At 40.4% G+C, this 19,141-nt stretch overlaps 1 protein-coding gene across 8 annotated transcripts in view; it reads left to right on the top strand.

The window, feature by feature from the left end:
- LOC128813940 (6-phosphofructo-2-kinase/fructose-2,6-bisphosphatase 4) overlaps positions 1-19,141 on the top strand; it is a 50,712-nt gene that overhangs the window by 20,198 nt on the left and 11,373 nt on the right. For all 8 annotated transcript variants that reach the window (XR_008439220.1, XM_053989413.1, XM_053989414.1 and 5 more), the window contains exons 2-12: positions 2,301-2,417; positions 6,045-6,141; positions 8,446-8,512; positions 9,686-9,760; positions 10,564-10,620; positions 10,959-11,080; positions 12,779-12,986; positions 13,543-13,689; positions 14,280-14,384; positions 16,034-16,163; positions 16,524-16,586. Coding sequence is in view for 7 of the 8 variants with exons in the window: in XM_053989413.1 (XP_053845388.1) it covers positions 2,301-2,417; positions 6,045-6,141; positions 8,446-8,512; positions 9,686-9,760; positions 10,564-10,620; positions 10,959-11,080; positions 12,779-12,986; positions 13,543-13,689; positions 14,280-14,384; positions 16,034-16,163; positions 16,524-16,586 (1,188 nt within the window). In the remaining variant the exon portion in view is untranslated. The remainder of the gene's footprint in view (positions 1-2,300; positions 2,418-6,044; positions 6,142-8,445; positions 8,513-9,685; positions 9,761-10,563; positions 10,621-10,958; positions 11,081-12,778; positions 12,987-13,542; positions 13,690-14,279; positions 14,385-16,033; positions 16,164-16,523; positions 16,587-19,141) is intronic.

Raw genomic sequence — 19,141 nt, 5'->3', positions numbered from 1 at the left:
TTCTTTGTTTGGGTATTTCTCTTGGTTTCTGCTCTGTGGTTACCCACCAGAGCGATTGGAATAACGGGTGAGATGTGCCTGTTAAACTGGACACATGGGGTTCTAACAAAGGCAGCTTTGCTGGTTTTGTACTTTCTTTGAGGAAATACGTGTAAAAATGCAGCTGGTAGCAGACTGGCACACTGAATGTCCCTTGTGCATGTTGTAGTTGTGTCGATCTAGTTTGCTGCTTGGTTAGAAAACCATGCAGGCAGTAGGACTTAATTTAGAAATTTAGCTGTTGATATAATCTGTGAAACAGCCATTTAATTTAAGTGATTTGCAGATCTCTTCATGGAAGCTTCCCAGATTTCTGTTTTACTCCAGTACAGGTTTATCATTGCATTACCAGAAGACAAATATTCTGTGAGAAGGTGAAATTTGTATGGCTGACTCCAGCAGCAGAAAAAGAAAAAAAAAAAAAAAAAAAAGAAATTAAAAAAAAAAAGGAAAAAAAAAAAAGAAGGTGCTCTAAGAATAAAAAGTTGGTAAATTCTGTTTGGAATAGGTAGAAAAGCCTGTTACAGCACAGTTCCTTGCTGGGACTGTGTACGGAGCCTTTCTGTTCAGTTCCTGGTTTGTTTTTTACAGCTCTTACTTCACTGCTTGTACAGAAAAATTGTTCAAAACTTGAGCTAGGTGTTTCAGGTGAAGGACCTTTTGAAGAGGCTTTGAAGAAAAATGTCCTCTCTCAAAATGTCTCGGGGCCCAGGGGTTTCTCTCGTCTCAGTGTTTTATTTTATGTCCTTAAAGCTGGAAGCAAGGCTGTTAAGCTTAATAAGCACTGTGCTCTTGGCACTCCACAGACTTTGTAGTTTCCCTAGAGACTTCCTTCACCCTCTTGGAGAAGGGGTTCACAGCCTGAACTTATGACAAAGAGGAAAATAAATTATTACCTTTCTTGTTTATAGGCTTCTGCACAGAGGGACTTACTCTGAGGGCTTTTATCAGCATCCTTCCAGAGACTTGGTCATGTTTGGATGGATCTGTTTTGCTTTTCAGTTAGTTCCCTGTAGCTGACATTACAGGGAATAGTTGACTGTTTCATGGATTTGAGGTTGGGTGCCATTTCACCTCCTCTCCCTCATGAAAAGTGGTGTATTTTTAATGTTTTTTGTTTTGTGTCTTTCAATGTGCATTTTAAAACAGCACATCTGCCTTTGCTAATCTGCTTGGTTTTTTGGTCTGTTATGTGAACTATCTGCACCAGATTTATGCAAGTGACTTTGTGGGATGGGAGTTTGGGAATATTGAGCAATCACAGCCCTTTGTACAGCAGTTCAGTTATGCCTTACAGCTAATCACTGGGATTTGGTCTTTTGGAGTGAATTGATGTCTCCTCTGTTAAGGCACTGAGGAAATTGATACACATGTGGATTGTATAGAAACGAATTCCCTTAAAAATAGAAGGTGGAAGGAGTTTGGTATCTGCATCACTTTAATATCTTCTTTCTTTTTAGGCAGTTCCTTGTAGCTGTGATAAATTAATGCAAGGTATCCTTAGTTTTGTGCTGTTAAAGTGTTCAAAAACTTGATTTGAAAGGAAATGCCTCAAAGTTTTCAGATTATACATACAATTCCTTCGGCCTCCTACAGTGTTGAGGTTTTTTTTTTTTAATTAAATGCTCTGGCTTTAAGAGTGTGTACATATATCTATATCAGATTATTGTACTTGATTGTGTAGAATACTTGTCTTATTCTTAGTAATAGCCAAAATGAGCTCTGCTCAAGAGAGATTTTAGTGTTAATTATACTTAAAGGAGGAATAATCAGTAGTGAGTAGCATGTCTTACTCTAATGTATTAAGATGCATTTGTCATGCTCGTTTTGCTCAAAAGCAAGAAAAGGTTAAACGATGTTTAGGTCTTGTCTTAAAAATATAAAAATTATTTCAAAACTGTACACCTTGCTGTTTCCTTTCAATGCAAGCGCTGAACTGAGGTACACAGGGGCATAAGATGTCAGTTGCCTTTATTTTGGTATTGTTACTGTCTGCAAATACACAGGTTTCTTCTTTTCTGCCTGTTTACACCTCACATGTCCATCATTGCACTACCACTGACTCACCCTTCCAAAATTCAGCATAAGAAGTGTGGTCAGGCTCCCAGTCCTGCTGTGGAGCCCCAAATGGTTCCCCACAGTGCATGAGCTGCTTGGGTGGGCACCTTCTTGGGGAGCTCACAGGGATTTTCCACTGCAGCAGCAGCCTTTGCTTTGTGGGAATGCTGTTGGTAAATGCTGCTTTCCTGTTTCTGTTGCAGTATGCATGACCAACTGCCCTACTCTGATTGTCATGGTGGGTCTCCCAGCAAGAGGAAAAACCTACATCTCAAAGAAGCTGACACGCTACTTAAATTGGATTGGAGTGCCTACGAAAGGTGATGGGTTTACTGTTGTTTACATCAGGACAGGGCACAACCTTAGGTGGTTTATAAACCTGATTTCCAGTAATTTTGTTGCCAAGTTTGACTACTTATAATCCTCCTGCTTTGTTAATGTAATTTTAAGCAATAACATACACGGGCATGTTGTTGTTTATGTGTTAATTAATCAGGTTATGTTGACTGTCCCTTTACCTTCTTCTTCTGCCTAAGTCAACTTTTTCCTTTATTGTGAAACACTGCCCTTTTTTGTTTATTTCTTTTTTCCTTGTTTTCCTTTTTCTTTCTTCATGTGGGTGAAAAGGAATATTGTTTACAAGCAGTAGAGCAGTCGGCACTTCTGGGTTAAACTCCCGACTTCTCCATCTTTTTTTCTCTGTGAACTTTGTGCTACTTGCAGTTCTTTACTTCTTTATGTTTGTGGAATGACTTGCAGTTCTTTGTCTAAATACGAAGAGCCAGACTGAGGCAGCCAGTTGCCACTTGTTATCAATGATTAAAGATTTCTGTGTGTTTTGAGCAGGAAATGTTTCAGAGTGGCTGTGCCAAAGACCTGTCTGGGCTCCTGTGGTATCTTGGGGGCCCAGTAAACAGGACCCAAGTGCATTTGAGGTTCTGAGCAGCCACCTCCCCTTCCTTCTCCTCTCTGTCAGCAGAAGAGCAAGACACATTTGGTGTGCTGTGATTCTGTGTCCAGTGCAGTAATAGTAGCTCTATGCCTATTTAATAATTGAAATGACATTAAACATATGAGGTCATACTAAAGTATGGAGTTTTGGCTGGCTGTTCAGAGATGTATTTCCTAGTCATTCTAAGAAGTCAAGATGAAAAATTCTGGCCTATATTTAAACTGCCTTGTGATTCTAGGGTAAAGCTTTTTGTGTGGGTGTTTCCTTAAGTTTTTAGGAACTTGTATAATGTGCTTTATTTAGAAGAGGCATTATGGGGGATATATTATATTGTTTAAGAATGAGACTTTACAGGATTTAGATTATCACTTGATTATTTTGACTGTTTTCACATGGTTTAACTCTTCTGATGACCAGTATCAACTAGTTCAGAGTTCAGTTTTCTCCATTAGGCTGAAATGGAATAACAGTCCAAATAGTTTATCCTTTATCCAAGGTGACGAAATGTTCGTACGTTAGATACACGTGTAACTTAAATTTATGAGATGTGTTATGTATAAATGGCATTGAGTTTGATCACTTCACTGTGATCTTTGACAAGCAGAAGTCCAGTACTGGACACCAAGAAAGATACTATCCACATCTGGCTCATGCTTGGTTGAATGTGTCCCAAATACTAATTTTACTGTAGGTGGAATTTGGCTCAGCTGGTAGGAAAAATTCTGTGGGCTACTGTGAGCAGCGCATCAGAAAACACACACACTTGTGCTTGATGAAAAACAGGTAGAGCATTGCTGCTTGATTTTACAAAAGCATGCAACATGAAGTTGCCATATGAGTTTCTATCCTTGGTTGCTAAATATCGTTTGTCAGAAAGGGTGACTGAGATTTTCTCAGAAAACCACAGAACCTTTCTGTTTGTCTTCAGTGATGCAGTTTTACTGAAGTCCATGTAGAACATCTCACTGCCTGGTTGAGGGAATAGATGACATTTTCCCCAATTCTTCCACTTGGTGGGACTGAACTGATACAGGATCAGTATCAAGTAGCCCTAACATCTGCTCCCCTTTGGCTCTTAATGTCTTAAAATTAGTGTGTGCTTAATTTAGCAGGAGTTCTTGTTCTCTGAGACAGATGGTTCAAATTATGAGGTTATGTAAACCAGAGAAAAGATAAATACCATCTTTTCATGTAACATTAAGCAAGCTGGGGAGTTCAAGAACAGAAGGTGGAGGTAAATAGCCCGGGCTTTTGGTGATGGTTAAATCAATCATCATTTTTGTGTTTTCTTCCTTCCAAAATGCTCTCTTGTATAGAATATGAAATGGTTAAAAGTACAGGGGACTTTTGTCTGTGCTTTTTGAAGGAATTGAGGTCAATTAGATGTCTGAACAGAATTGTGTTGCAATGTGATTTTGAGATACTAAGCCTTGGAAGCTTTTTTCAGTAGTTGTGGTTGTGATACCAGTGAGCTTTGGGAAACTTTTCCATAGGCGTGGCTGCCAAGAATAAAGGCTGGAGATTGTCCCACTAGATAACACTTTTTCCTCTGCTGTGCATGGCCCTCTGGCAGTAACTATTCCTTCTCATGAAATTCATTATTTTTGATTGTTAAAGTGCTTTTGTCTGACAACACTGGCCATCTGAACTTCTTGCACCTTCCATTTGTTTTACAAGGACCCACCTTTTCATGTGCCATTGTGGCCAGTGCTTATTAAAACCATCACAGAATCACCTGGATTGTTCTGTAATCCATGTCATGATAAAGTCTATCAACACTGCTGAGCTCAAACAAAACTTGACTTTTGGGGGAGAAAAATAATTTCTATATCTTTATCCTCTGCCTCCTATCCCAACAGCAATCTGTATACAGCAGCTGGTTCATGAGCTCTTTTATTCTGTATCTTCTTTCTTAACTACAGCCTTGTAATTGTGTGTACTGCTTCTTTTCCTCTTTCCAGAAATGAAGTCTGGCAAATAGAGTTGTACCTTGGCAGCATCTCAAACAGAATACTTCAGTGTGGTTTGATGTTAAAGAAAACAAAACCAAAAGCTTTGCAGTTCAACAAAAAACTTGTAGGTCTGAAACAACTTAAACATTAATTTCATTTCAGAGGCCTACTTTCACAGCCATTGAATGAAATTAATTAGGGTTCAGTGTCATTCTGCTCTGAGGCAAAGCAGAACTGTCTTGCCCTAATCCCATACCTGATATTGTGTTTGGCCATGGACCTTTTGCACCTTTGTCCACATAAGGAGTAAGTGTTTTTGATCACTGAGATGAGATCACAGTGAGATTGTTTCATACTTAGGATGATTTTTAATTTTTTTTTTTTTTTTTTTTTTTTTTTTTTTTTTTTTTTTTTTGTTTTTGTTTTAGCAGTTTATCTTTTTTTTTTTCTCCCATAAGTGGAGCAAAGGTTGTGAAATACGAATCCTTAAGGAATAGAAATATTAGAGCAGGGCTCTGAAAAAATGTTTTCACTACTGGAATTTAAAGTTCTGTTTACTTAAAGCAAGATTGTTTAGTTCTATTTAGAGGTCTGCCTTGTGCTTAAGTAAGGGTTGTAGGTTTTGGGAGGTGCTATCTGAATACTGTTTCATTGTACATATACACAGAAGAAAAAGCTAATGATAATAATAAATTATTATTAATAGCAGTAATCATTACTAGTCCTTTATACACTTGGAGTTACTCCTCAAAAGGAGGAAAAGAATTTCTTTTTGTTGTCCAGGCTAACTGGCAGACAAAAGCACTACAGTGTGGCCACTGAAGTAGAGTGACTACAGCCCAAATGTTCTTTAGGTATTTCCAGTATTTATTGCTGTCTTGCTATTTTAAACCTCACAAAACACAAAAAGAAGTATGATAGATTGACTTCTTACAGGTCAAGTTATTTTATCTTTGCAGCAAGTTTGGTTTCAAAGTGTCATAACTTTTGTCCTTTTCATGTGCCTGTTGTTGGCTCTTGCTAATGCTGGTTTCTCTTGGCAGAATTTAATGTTGGTCAGTATCGTCGAGATTTGGTGAAAAAGTATAAATCCTTTGAATTCTTCCTGCCTGACAATGAAGAAGGCTTGAAAATCAGGAAGTAAGTTTTGATTGTGCTTGGTACACCATGCTAATCGTATTAAAAAGATATCTTGTGTAATTTGCTCTTAGAGATTGCTTGAAGTTGCATTTTTGTATGATCAAGACCCCTAGGGAGACTGCAGGAAAAGACATTCTAGAAGATGGAATAGTGATTTCTTTAGGCTGATTAAAATTTGTGGGTCTTTTTTTTCTTGATTGTTTCATCTCAAGCATCAGAAATGGAGAGAAGTCCTTCTTGATTCCTTTTCATTAGGATGTGACTACTGTTACTCCTGTAGATGCTCTAGAATATTTTCACTCAAAAACTATTTAAACAGATAGTTATAACTTTTTCTACCTTCTTAGAAAGTACCAACTAATAAATGTGATTCTTTCTGCTGCATAATTCCTAAAATCCCATTTTAGAGCTTTTGTTTGCTTCATAAAGGAAAAAACCCACAAAACTGCTTTTCTTTTTGATTTGTATAATGAAATTGTTTATCTGGAGCACTTTGAATGTATTCATCATTATCTGTTTAAATGAGTGAGAATCAAATGTGATAATTTTCTCCCTGAAATTGTGGGTTTGGCCACCATGCAGGTGCCTCATTCAGTCCATCAATGCACAACCTCAAAAATTGCCATGTTTTGCTAATGCTGTGCAAAGCAAGGAGAGAACCAGAGTTCTGTGTCCAGATGAAACAGTTGAGTCCCTGCTCTTGCCTGGAAAGAGGCTGTGCTTTAATGTAGGGACAGACCTTGAGAAGAAAGGGTGGATGAGGGGAAAGGTCAGAGCAAGAGGGATCTGCTTCTTTCCTGGAGGAGATCAAACAACCAGGTCTTTTGATTTTCTTGGACATTCACTGTACCTTTTAGTGGGTTCAGGAAAGCGCTTAGAGCGTGCAGTGTGAAATGAGCAGGAAATGAGAAATTTGAAGTGGATGGAAATCATATTTATTTAGGCTACTTAAAGTATGGACTGTCTTGTTCTTAATTCAGCTTCAGGCATCAAAAATATCTGGACTTTCTTTTGTGGCTGTCCCTTGCCTTGTCCCCCCTCTCTCTTCCCTTTCTCCCTCTCAGCAGCGTTGAGTGTTGCTGAAGCCAAAGGAGTCCTTGGGGATAAAGAGCAATTATGAGGTGCATTAGCCTTGCCAGCCACTACCTTTTGCTTACAGACCTTTTAATGTGCCTCTGTGCTACCTATTAGGCTAAGTGGTGAGGGATGTGGCATGAAATGGGCTGTGTGAGATAATCTGCCTGGTTAGCAATGAGTAAAGAGGGTTTGTATTTATTCAGTGAAGACCTGGGTGATGAATCTCAGCTCCTGACATCTGTTAACTGTGCTAATGTGGAAATACTGTCAGGATCCAAAAGCCTTCATTTCTCTTTCAAGATAAAGCTGTGCTTCCAGAAGATGGCAAATAGAGGAGTTACAAATTTCAGTCTGGAAGTCAAAATTCAGGAGTAATGTAGGGAAGGGCTGTTGAAATGGGCAGACTTTTATGTTGGGGCTGTACTTACTGGGAATAAACGGGGCTTTGTTCTGCTAACAAGTAAATCGTGTACAATGTTGTCCTCCAGCATTACTGATGTGTTAGGAATCATAATGGACTTTGAAGATAATGCTAATGCTGGGGACGTAGGAAAGTTGCATATTCATGTATTCTTGTCCAGATTTAACACAAGTGTAAAGTACGTCAGGGTGGGGATTTTTGGTGTTTGTGTCCTCAGCTGTCTCCAGAACTAATTACACAGGGTTGGTGACTGCAGTGGGATGATACTTCACCTCAGTCACTAATACTTGATGCTACCTTTGTTTTGCTCTCTACTTTAACTTTTTTTTTTTTTACATAAGCAGTTTTCAATAGCTCAAAAGAGAGTAAGTAGATTACTGAAAAATAGTTGTCTCTTCACTTCAACGTAGTGCCATAAGATAAAGGCCTTAAGTTTGTTCATTTTGTTTATTATTTTGCAAATGAAATTAAGAAGCAGTTATGTATGAATAGGTAATTGGGAAAAGCATACAGTTGCAGGGATGTTCCACTGATGTTATTTTAGATCAGTGGAAGTGTACCCTGGTCAGCAAAGTTGATGGATGTTCTGTGGACATGTGTGGCTGTGTCAGTGACACAGAGGAGCAAGGTGACATGACCACATTTCCTTAGTGTAGCTTGGCACCTCTGTTGGCTTTTTCCCATGTTTGGAGGGAGGTCTGTGTTTTTGAGATAAATTATCTAATCATTTTCAGGGCCCTTTGCTCCCAAGTGCATTAACAAAATGCCTTTATCTAGCATTTGACTGTGATTCTTTCCTTCTGAAGACAGTGTGCCTTAGCAGCGCTGAACGACGTCCGGCAGTACCTCAGCGAAGAGAACGGGCACGTGGCTGTAAGTCTCTTGTTGAAGACACCTTCTTGAGATGCCCCTGCACTAAACACTGTGTGTCTGCTGGATTATACACAGCCTGAGTGATAACAACAGCTGTCCAGTATACCAGATTGCTTTTCTTTGGCAGTTAGAGCTGCCTTGCTGCTGCAGTGAAGTGAGTGCTGAATTTCAGGGTGATGATGCCATATTGAGCAACCAGCTTTGATTTGAAGGGTTAGCTGAGAGGAGGATTAACACCAAAAAAAAAAGTCCACCTTCTCTCCACATCACTGTAGGACAGTGCTCCACAATGTACTATTAAACACATCTGCCATTTTGCTTACGTGTCTATTTGATAGTTCAGTGTTCCAAGTGGAAGGTAAAGATTTGCTGAACAGAAAGTATCCTCTGTATTTCTTGGCACTTGTTACTGGCATGAGAAATGTCTGAAGAGACCAGGAGAAACTTACAGTAAGTTGCTGCATACCTGAGTATTTAATAATAGGATGCAAAGCATCAGTTCCTTGACTATTGACTTTGCGTGTTGAGACTAAATTTTAAGATTTTTGTCTTAAGACTACTGACACAACTCTGGGGTTTTTATTAACTAATCAGGGAAAACCATGAACTATAAGTTCTGCAGGATACATGAGGTAAATGTTGTGCTTTGGCAAACTTCATACTTTAGTAAAACATTGTGTTCAGAGCTAAACTGAGTTCCTACAAAAATGGCTGCATTGATGGTGTTATTCATGGGCAGGATTTACAAGTCTTGCAGATTTTACACTTGCATTTTGAGCAGCCCATTGAACTGCAGCATTGTTTTTTTTTTTTTTGTAGTGTAAGTGCACTAAAACTTAAGCATTAATATTTAATGCTGATAATGGGCAGGGAGGAAGATTCTCTCCTGCACTATGTGCTAGGCTTAAATTCTGATTTCCTTTTCCAAATCCAGAGTTCTGCTAGAACTACTTTCAAAATATTACTAAATTTTTGTATTTAGAGAATAATATGTGTAAAGTAGTAATGTCTTCATTTTCTTGTTGAGCACGTTGAGATAGTGGGGTAGAGGGAGGGGGAAGTGTTTCCATTGCTTTCCTTCACACTGAGGGACTGCAGCAATTAACACAGTGCTTTCTACAGGCTGTGCTGCTTTTTAAATTCCTTTTGCTCTCTCCCTTTAATTGTTCCTAGGTCTTTGATGCTACAAACACAACTCGAGAACGTAGAGAAACTATTTATAAATTTGGTGAAGAAAATGGATATAAGGTGAGTCAAAGCAAAGAAGTTCTGAGCTATTGCATGGCCAGGTAAGCCAGTGGTAGTTTTACACTTATCCATACTCTTAAGTGCACTAGCACAAGCCACATTCTTCTTGGATGTTTAATAATGTTTTGTGTTCCTAAGCATTGTTTGATTAGAAGTCATTCAGTCCTTGTTTTTCTCATCTTCAGTTTTTGTACTGTTTGGAGCTAAGCTATTTTGTGCTACAGCTTCAGTTTTGTCTTCCTGGACCTGTGGTCATGAATGCAGTGTCAGAAAGAAGATTTAAAGTATGGTTCTTCATGCACTTCAGGTCTTTGCTGCAGGAACATGAAGGGGGTCCTGTGTTAGTTCTGTACAAAACAAAAACTCAGTGGTTTTCTGCCTTCTGGTTTTACATTTAGCTGTTCTCCAGTCGTCTTTCATTTCCTTTAAACTTAATCTCTGTAAGCCTTTGACACAGCAGAACACAAGCCTCTTTCATTAGCTGGGAGGCTTCTAAAATGTTATTTCAGAAATGTTAGTTACTGTTTGTGGGGCTGCATCCTCTGCATTTGTTTCTTCCTCTTCCATCCTATGTTTTTTCTATGGCAAGCATTGTTGGGGAAAAGAGCACAGAGCATGATGTATCATGGAATGGGGAGCCAGGAATTTCTGATGAGAGGGTCTGGAGAAGCTCTCTGAGTAAATGGAGGGAAAAAGGCCTTGGCATGGAAGTGGGTGACATGCTGCTCATGTGTGTTAGTATCCTGAGGTGTTTTCATGCATCTTCCTTCTTCCTCCCTTCTGTTCTTCCATTTGGACTGAAGACTTTTTTTGTGGAGTCTGTATGTGTCGATCCAGAGGTCATTGCTGCAAACATTGTGGTGAGTAAAGGAAAGTTTGCTTTAACAGTTTGACATTGGGAGGTTTAAAGTAGCTTAGTATTTTTAGAAGTACATTATAAGAACTTCCAATAGCAAAAATCCCACATTAGCTCTCATTAATAGAAAAAAAAAAAATTTTTTTCCCTGTCCATGTGAATGTTACTAGCACAGAAGTTTAGTTCCCTGAAGAGTAGGGTGGTTTTTTTTTGCTTTACATGTATTTTAATGAAGTTGCAGACAAAACTTTTTGTTGTGTTCTCCCATTCCCTATTTCTTTAAACATCCATGAAGAAGGGAAGGAAACTTAAATACTGTTCTCCTGATTTTATTTTAAACAGCAAGTGAAGCTGGGTAGTCCTGACTATGTTGATTGTAGTAATGATGAAGCAACAGAAGACTTCATGAAAAGAATAGAGTGCTACAAGAACTCCTATGAGACCTTAGATGAGACTCTGGACAAGTAAGTGATGGAACAACACTGTTATTACAGCCAGTGATCACAATACTATTAAAATATTATTTTAAGGGTTGGGGCATCCTGTATTGGGGATTAGGGCTTTGAAGTCATTATTTTAGTGGCTTGATCTCTCTCTCCTTTGGCAAATTGGAGAGTGGTGACTCTGGGGGTGTAGTGTGGAAGCTTCCTTGTTTGAGGAAAATTGGCTAGTGAGTCTAGTCTGGGACAATATTCTTTTTGATTTTCCCACTTGGAGAATGGTATTTATTCTTCTGGAATAGAACCAGCACTTAGCAGTTATTCCAGACTTTCTACAGTGGTTGGTTGGTACTTGTTTTTTTTGTACATACTTTGTTTGTTTCACTTGTACATAGAGGAGACATGAGTGATTTGTAAGCATAACTTAATTGGTTGGCATGGTTAAGGTTCATTAGGAACACATCAGTCTTTAAAATGTGACTTTTGAATTAATTTCTTTGTGCCTGCAAAATTATCCTGCAGATGCAGGGCTCTGAGAAACTGTCTTAGCTACATTATTTATCCTCACCCCCAAAGCATTCTTCTGGTTTTTATTAACTTTGAACTCTTGAAAATGAGGTAGGGATGAATCATGTAAGAAGGAGCCCCTTTCTTCTTGCTACAGCCCAGGATTTCAGAGTAGGATTTGGAGCTGCAGCCATCCCAGGTGCTCCTGGTTTGTTCCAGGCCAGAGCTGCAGAGAAGGCTGAGCTGCATTTTAATGTAATTGAGCGTGAGCAGCGTGAAGCTGGTTCAATCGGCTCAGTTCACGCGTGTAATTCCCGTGATGGACCTGATGGCTGTGCCTGGCTGGAATAGCAATGATTAACTCCAAGGAACATGGGCAGGAATGAGGGTGCTGATGCCTGTTTCTCACTACCTCTGTTTGGTTTTATTATCAGTTTTCTTGTTTTATTGCACTGTGGTGTCTCAAACACATAGCTGGAAACCAATAGTGGTTATTTTCAGCTTATGAGACGTCTTTCCTTGTGTGAACAAGAGGCTGCTCTAGAATTATAGCTCAGATGATAAAGGATAAGCAGTGAAAATTGAAATTATAAGCTGTCTGATGCTGAGAGAAGGTAGTGTGCTGGGGTAGATTACACTGCAGTTAACAAAGGGTTGCTCACAGTGCAGTTGAGAAAATGTCTTGCTTCAGACTACTCCCAGGCTCTTCTGGTGCCCTACCTTTTCTGGAGGGATTAAATGAGATGGGTAATTAGTGACCATTCCTTTTGGCCCCTGGGTGCAATCAGACAAACACTTGGTGATGGAAAGTGTTTGTAAACTGGGAAGAAAAACCCCAAATGGTATTGTAAAATAGCTGTATATCTTATTCAGCTGTGGTAACTTAAGTGACTCCACTGAATCTCCCTTTCAGTGTGTGGGCTGTATTTTTCCAAGAGTAGGATCTAGATTTGGATGAAGTGCAAGTAAAGCAGGCTGAAAAGAAAGTGATATGAGCAGCTCCACCTGAAAGGAATAGAGTTCATCTTGTACCTTTGGAGTACTGTGGTATTTCTTAGGACTAATGCATATTCTGTGGCTAATTGAGGATTTTTTAATTTCTTTGGCTTGTCACCCCTTTGTTTTATAACGACAGAGAGGGTGGAAAGATTGTGGTACGTGCTAATAGCAACAATGTGGAACCTTACTTTCTTTTTTTAAACTTGTTCATGAAAGGGATCTTTCTTACATTAAAATTATGGATGTTGGAAGGAGTTACCTGGTGAACAGAGTGATGGATCACATCCAGAGCCGGATTGTCTACTACCTCATGAATATCCATGTGACTCCTCGGTCAATCTACCTCTGCCGCCACGGAGAGAGCGAGCTCAATCTGAAGGGGAGAATAGGAGGAGATCCCGGGCTGTCTGTCAGGGGGAAGGAAGTATGTACCTCCAGCCAGGTGTAACTGTGTGCTGTGTGTGTTTGTGCTGGGCACTTGCAGCTTTCCTCCTCTGCAGCCTTTCCCTCTTCATGAGTTTAAAGGACTTTTTTAGTTGCGTGTTTGGGTAGTGGAAACAGGACGGGCACTTTGTGTGTTGTGGTTTGTACTCTTTTACCTGTTTGTCTTTCTGTTGGCTGAAATTCCTTTTTATCCCACACCACAAAGCAGTTGGCAAGAGGGCTTTATTTTTTAACTATATTTTTGTGAAATCCTGACTAGTTGGGTAATTGGGGAAGTGTACACAGCTTAAAGCTGAAAGGAAAATTAGTGGAAGGAAAGCTAGGAACTGCTAAAAATACAAATATTTTCCTTGTACTTCTTTTCTTTCTCCTGTCCCTCTTGGATAATGGAGTCAGTTGTATTTCTTAGCAAAAACTTTGACAGTCTTTTGGAAAAGCTACAGTGAGTTTACAGAGGCTGGAACCCGTGTATTCTAAACTGAATGCCATGTGTTGGCTCTGAGCCCTCATCCAGTGTGTCTTGGTTTTTCTTCCAGTTTGCCAAAAGCTTGGCACAGTTTATTAATGAGCAAAATATCAAAGATCTGAAAGTTTGGACCAGCCAGATGAAAAGGACAATTCAGACTGCTGAAGCCTTGGGAGTGCCTTATGAACAGTGGAAGGTTTTGAATGAGATAGATGCAGTAAGTTCTTCTCTTTTAAATGCCTAATAAGTTCCTTTGATTGTTAGGGGTGAAGAAAGTACTTAGTTTTTTAATAATATGTCTTTTATGGGATAGAAAGTCATTGAAGCTGCTTCTAGAGGCTGGAAATAATTTCATTACTTAACAAACATTAAACAAGGCTAAACATTTCGTTGAATTTTGCCATTGTTAATTTGTTCTTCTCTTGTCTTTCCCAGTAAAACATTCCTCTGTAGAAGCGATGATGTTATGAAGTTTTGGTTAGTTTGGTTTGGAAAGAAGCTTGTGGTGGGGGAGTTTGCTAGCTGGCAATTTCCAGCTGCAGCTGTAAGATACAATAGGAGGTGCAATAGATAAAACACGGCCTTGCTTTGTTCATAGATGTAACTTCACCTGTACAGGGATGTAATGACTCCTACTAACCACCTCTGAGTCAAGCTGAGTACCCTGTTTATGATGTGTGACAATTTTAAGTGTCAGAGTAGCAAAATAAAACTGCTAAAGGTTATTTGTATGTGGTTTTTAAGAGTGTTATCTGCTTTTTGCATTACTGGGAATACATGTTATTTAATTATTTTCATTACTGACAGGGAGTGTGTGAAGAAATGACATATGAAGAAATACAGGAAAATTATCCTCTTGAATTTGCACTGAGAGACCAAGACAAATACAGATACAGATACCCTAAAGGAGAGGTATGCTATTCTTAATCTCTCAAGGAAGAAGCGTTTCCTTGTCTTCTTGCATACATGCATGCTGGCTTTAGGAAGGAAAAATAAATCTTTCAATTAATGAAAAGGTTGTTCCTTTCTCTGTGGAAAAGCACATAGGATCTTGCAAAGATTGAGCCCAGACCACTTACATTGATTCAGAGCTTGAAAAATAAAACCATAAATTTAGAAAAACAATGGAGAGCTTTGATCTTGTGGGCATCACCGTTCCTGTGCTGGTCCTGCAGTGATAAAGCAGGAGGAATTATTGCAGGGCTTCAGCTGTTGCATATGCAAACATGCTGCTAAGATGCCTGTTTCTGTTCATCCCTGCTCTTGGTGGTGGCTGTTGTGCAGGCAGCTCTGGCTGAAATGCTGGGGAAATCTCCAGCCTTGTTATTAAACTCCTTGCCTCTGGGAAAATTTCCTGATGGTTTTTCTAAAGCAGCCCTAGTACAGTGCAGTGATGGCCAGATGGTCACAGGGCCATCGCTGGGGGCTGAGGGTCTGGGAGGAGGGATTGGCCCAGCTGCTCCTGCTTGAGCTGTGAGGAAGCAGAGCTCTGCCTTCTTCCTCAAGAGCAATCACTGTGACAAGAGCAGTGTCCCTGGCAGTGTGACCCGGGTCCTGCTAATGAGGCAGTCATTAAGCTGCAAGTTCTCCTCATGCATTTGAACAAGGAGTGTTTGTTTTTCAAACCAGTGCAGTCGTGGGGATGGTGACTGGCATGTCAAACTCCCTCTGTGCCTTGTGGGGATGAGTTGGTCTCATTTATCCAAGGCAGTTTTGTGCCTGCTAATAGTGTGAGGGGTTTGCAGTGCTCTCGGGGGGCTGGGGGCTTTCTGTTGTCCAGGGCTCAGTCAGCAATGCCACTTGGTCCTGCTTGGGGACCAAGGTGAAGGTTTTCTGCTGTGCTTGGTCCCTGCCCTGCTGGGCTGTGTGCTGAGCTCCCCACGTGTGGCACATGACGCATTTTGGACACACGTGATGCATTTTGGAAGCACCTGGCACATTTTGGAAGCAGTCTTTACCATGCATGTGAAATTCAGTTCAGTTGTGCCCAAGCAGGAGCCCTGCTGTTCCCCTGCAGCAGCAATTCCCTGTGCATGTTGAGGCAGGACAGGTCACCAGCAAGTCCTTGTGCTGGCTCTTGGTGGGATGGTGGCTGCCGTCACCAGGCCAGTCCAACGTGCCACAGCTTGTTTTGAAAGGGCAGCCTGTACAAGTCAGGCTTTGTGAACTCTTTGCATGCTGATTGTTGGCTGAGTTTCCTAGATTTGGCCTTGGAAAAGAGATGCTTTTGAAGATGAGCTATGGAAAATAACGTGCAAGATTCCTATTTGCAGATGTGAATTAAATCCTAGGGATTTTGTGGAAATTCTTGATCAAAGTGGCTAATTTAAGAAAGCTTTTCCATGAGGGAGATTTGTTTTGTTATGTGTATAATAAAATGTATTATGTATGTGCTTAGGTCTGAACTGTGTTCTAAGTTGAATGAAAATTATTACTACAGTATTTGTCTGTGCACTAAATAACATTTAGAAGATGACTAATATGAAAGTAAGATCCTCTCTGTATACGTATACTTGTTCAAAGAGTTTTCCCTTTTTAATGCGTTTCTCCTCCCCACCCAGTCCTATGAAGATCTTGTTCAGAGGCTGGAGCCAGTAATTATGGAACTCGAAAGGCAGGAAAATGTGCTTGTCATTTGTCACCAAGCTGTCATGCGCTGTTTGCTCGCATATTTCCTTGACAAGCCCGCGGGTAAGTCTTCCTTGATACATTACAAACAGTCTGTTTTTTGGAAAATTTACTGCTGAAGGTTCCAAACAGTAAATTCTAACAATTTGCTGTATCATCAGGGGCTGGTTTTGTTAGGCAAGTATCCAAGTGTATTTTTTCCTATTTGACCCCCACATGAAACCTGGTAGCTGATGTTACTGAGTTGCTCCTCACCTGAAATACTGTGATAGTTGTTTTTCGCTCTGATTAGCATCTCTGTTGCATGCTAGGAAAAGAGATATCCTGTCAGGTAAAAAGTAATTCATATAGTTGACCTGAAACATAACAGAAAAGTCAGTTGTAACCTGTATTTCATGTGTAATTTGTGGTTTGATTTTTCAGAACAACTGCCCTACCTGAAGTGCCCACTGCATACTGTCTTAAAGCTAACCCCGGTGGCTTATGGTACGTGCAGTTATGTATATTTATTATATAAGTCTGGCTTTACTGTCTCTGTCATCAGGAAAGGTAGTGGCGTGTTTAAAACACACTTTATGCTGCTTTAAAGTAGTCAGGTTTGACATTGCATGTATGTCTGCAGAGCTTTGCTGGAATAAATGAATCCTCTGGATTACCCTTGCTTTGCCTTGTGCCAGGAAACACATGTGTTGCTGAAGGCCTGAAACCACCAGTGGCTGTAACTGCTGGAGGGGACAGTTTTGTGCTCAGTTCATACTCTATTTCACTAATTCTTCTGGCAAACCCATGCATTACACATCTGCTACAGCAAGATCTGAGGTTTTTTTGATGTATTGGAGGGTATTGCTTTTCAGAAGACAGGCAAATTTGCATTTGTATAGGTTTATCATCTTGCCAAATGTGTTCCCCTAGCCTTAAATAGTTTTGTTCTCTTTTCCTGAACTATTTTCTTCCATGGACTATGAGAGTACCCCATGTTTGTTGGTGCTGGCATTTGTCAGCAGCTGTTCCTGGTGCTTGGCTCAGGGGCTTTCCCTGGGCTCTGTGGGCAGTGTGGGCTGAGGGTGCTTTAGGCTGATTGCTGATGGAATTTTGTGTGTATTCCCACCTCAGCTCAGTGTGTGCCTTCTTCATTTTCGTTCAGTTATGGCTGGGTCATATCTGCTGATATCCCACTTCAGAAGATCATCTCAGGCAGAGAATTATCTGCATGGCTTATTAGGAAAAATGTATTGCCCAAAATACAGTCATTAAATTGGAAGCTATCTTTTGATTATCAGCTCTGAAAAATAGCGGTCCATATCTGTACTTTGGTTTTTGTTAAGTTTCAAATGAAGTTGAAACTAAGAATATTATGAAACAAAGTAGCTGCTACGCTGGGAAATCTGTGTGAGGAGATTTTTGTCATTTGGTTGCAGGTTCCTCTAACAGGAACGACAGCCTGTGCTGTGGTGACATCTGGTGTTCCCAGCCTTGCATGACAAGCTGGGGTTTTGAAAAGAAAGATTCACTGCAGTTAAAACTTGGGCTTTTTAAAACTGGATTCTTCTGACCTGCTAGTCTATGCCTGTTTTCCACAGCAAGGCTTTGTTTTGGGGTCCCCTTTGGTTTTTTGGGGGTTCTCTGGTGATTGTTTTTTGTTTGTTTTGTTGTTGTTGCTGGTTTTCTGTCTTCTTTGTGGGGGGAGGGAAGTTGGATAACTGTTTATAAATTTTAGGAGGGTGTGGATGTTTGCAGTGTTTGCTCATGCACTAAGAGAGGAAGGAAACAAAAGTGGTACAAAACACTGTCCTTGCCCTTCTGACTGGAGGGAAAGAAATGCCATTGTCCTTTTTTAAGGTGTTTGACATGTATGTCTGATGAGCACATTTCAGCCAACCTACTTTATGGAATTCAGCCACCTGGAAACACAAGGACAGTGTAAATGATTTCTGCAGTACTGTTGTGTCACTTGGCTCCAGCCAGGCAGGATGCAGCATCACACCTGGGGTGTTTGATACCTCCCAGCTAAGCCTGTTCTGGGGAAATGCCTCTCCTGGGGCTTTGCTTTTCCTGGTGTTGGAGAGGAGCATCATTGCCACTGTAAGAGTCTGATCTGCAGTGGAGGAACATCTGTTACAGCCTGACAGCTGGATCAGGGTGGATGAGACCTTTACTTAGCAGTCCAGGGCAGTGGTGGTCTGTGGAAAGAGAAACTGCAGCTTGCTGTAGGTATGAACTTGCTCATCAGTAATTAAAAATGAGCTGGGAGTATGCAGGTGGGAATTGCTGTGGAGCAAGGCATGTCCCTTTGGTTTGTGTTTAAAGCTTTCCACATGATGCTCTCTTTGGACCTTAAACTCGGCTTGTGGCAAGGACTGAGAGGGCTCTGAAGTGTCTGCTGTGTAACAGTCCTGGGGAATGGCCAGCAGCAGGGCTCAGAGCTTGGCTTGGTCTCAGGGGTCACAGAGGATCTGTGGACAGAAGGATGAGTAAGGATCCTGCTCCAGTGGGAGGTGATGTGCTTTTTCTCCTTAAAATCTGTTTTATGGTTCCCTGTTTCTCTGAGTTCTGGCCTTCCTACAGTGTTTGCTCACAGTCTTCCTGACAAATGAGCTTTAAAAGGACAGGCTTCCCAAAGGGAAGGCAAATACTGGCATTACTAATTTCTTTTTATTTTTTTAAAGTGCAATGGCTTTCTAAGGAAATTCCCTTTTTTCTGTCATGTAGCAGCAACTCCATGGAGTGTGTTACAACTTTAGGGAATAAATGAGGAGAAAAATCTGGAAACCTGCTTTTGATAGAGGATGGACTCTGGTGTGTCAGAGGAAGTGACTATTAATGATGTTCTGTAGAGTAGTGGTAGCTTATAAAAGTCATGTTTGTCTGAGATAAACCAGAGTTTGGCAATTAGAGATTGCTTGAAGTGCTGTGGCCATGGTGTATGGAGTAATTATATCATTCTCTAACTGGATCAGTTTGTAATACCTTATTATTTATACTACCTAGTTGTTTCTTCTCACTGTTTTAATTTTTCTTGCCTCACTGGCATTTTGAATTTC

Source organism: Vidua macroura, chromosome 13 (genome assembly GCF_024509145.1).
Source record: "Vidua macroura isolate BioBank_ID:100142 chromosome 13, ASM2450914v1, whole genome shotgun sequence".
Taxonomy (NCBI): domain Eukaryota; kingdom Metazoa; phylum Chordata; class Aves; order Passeriformes; family Viduidae; genus Vidua; species Vidua macroura.
This window is presented reverse-complemented; position numbering and strand designations above follow the sequence as displayed.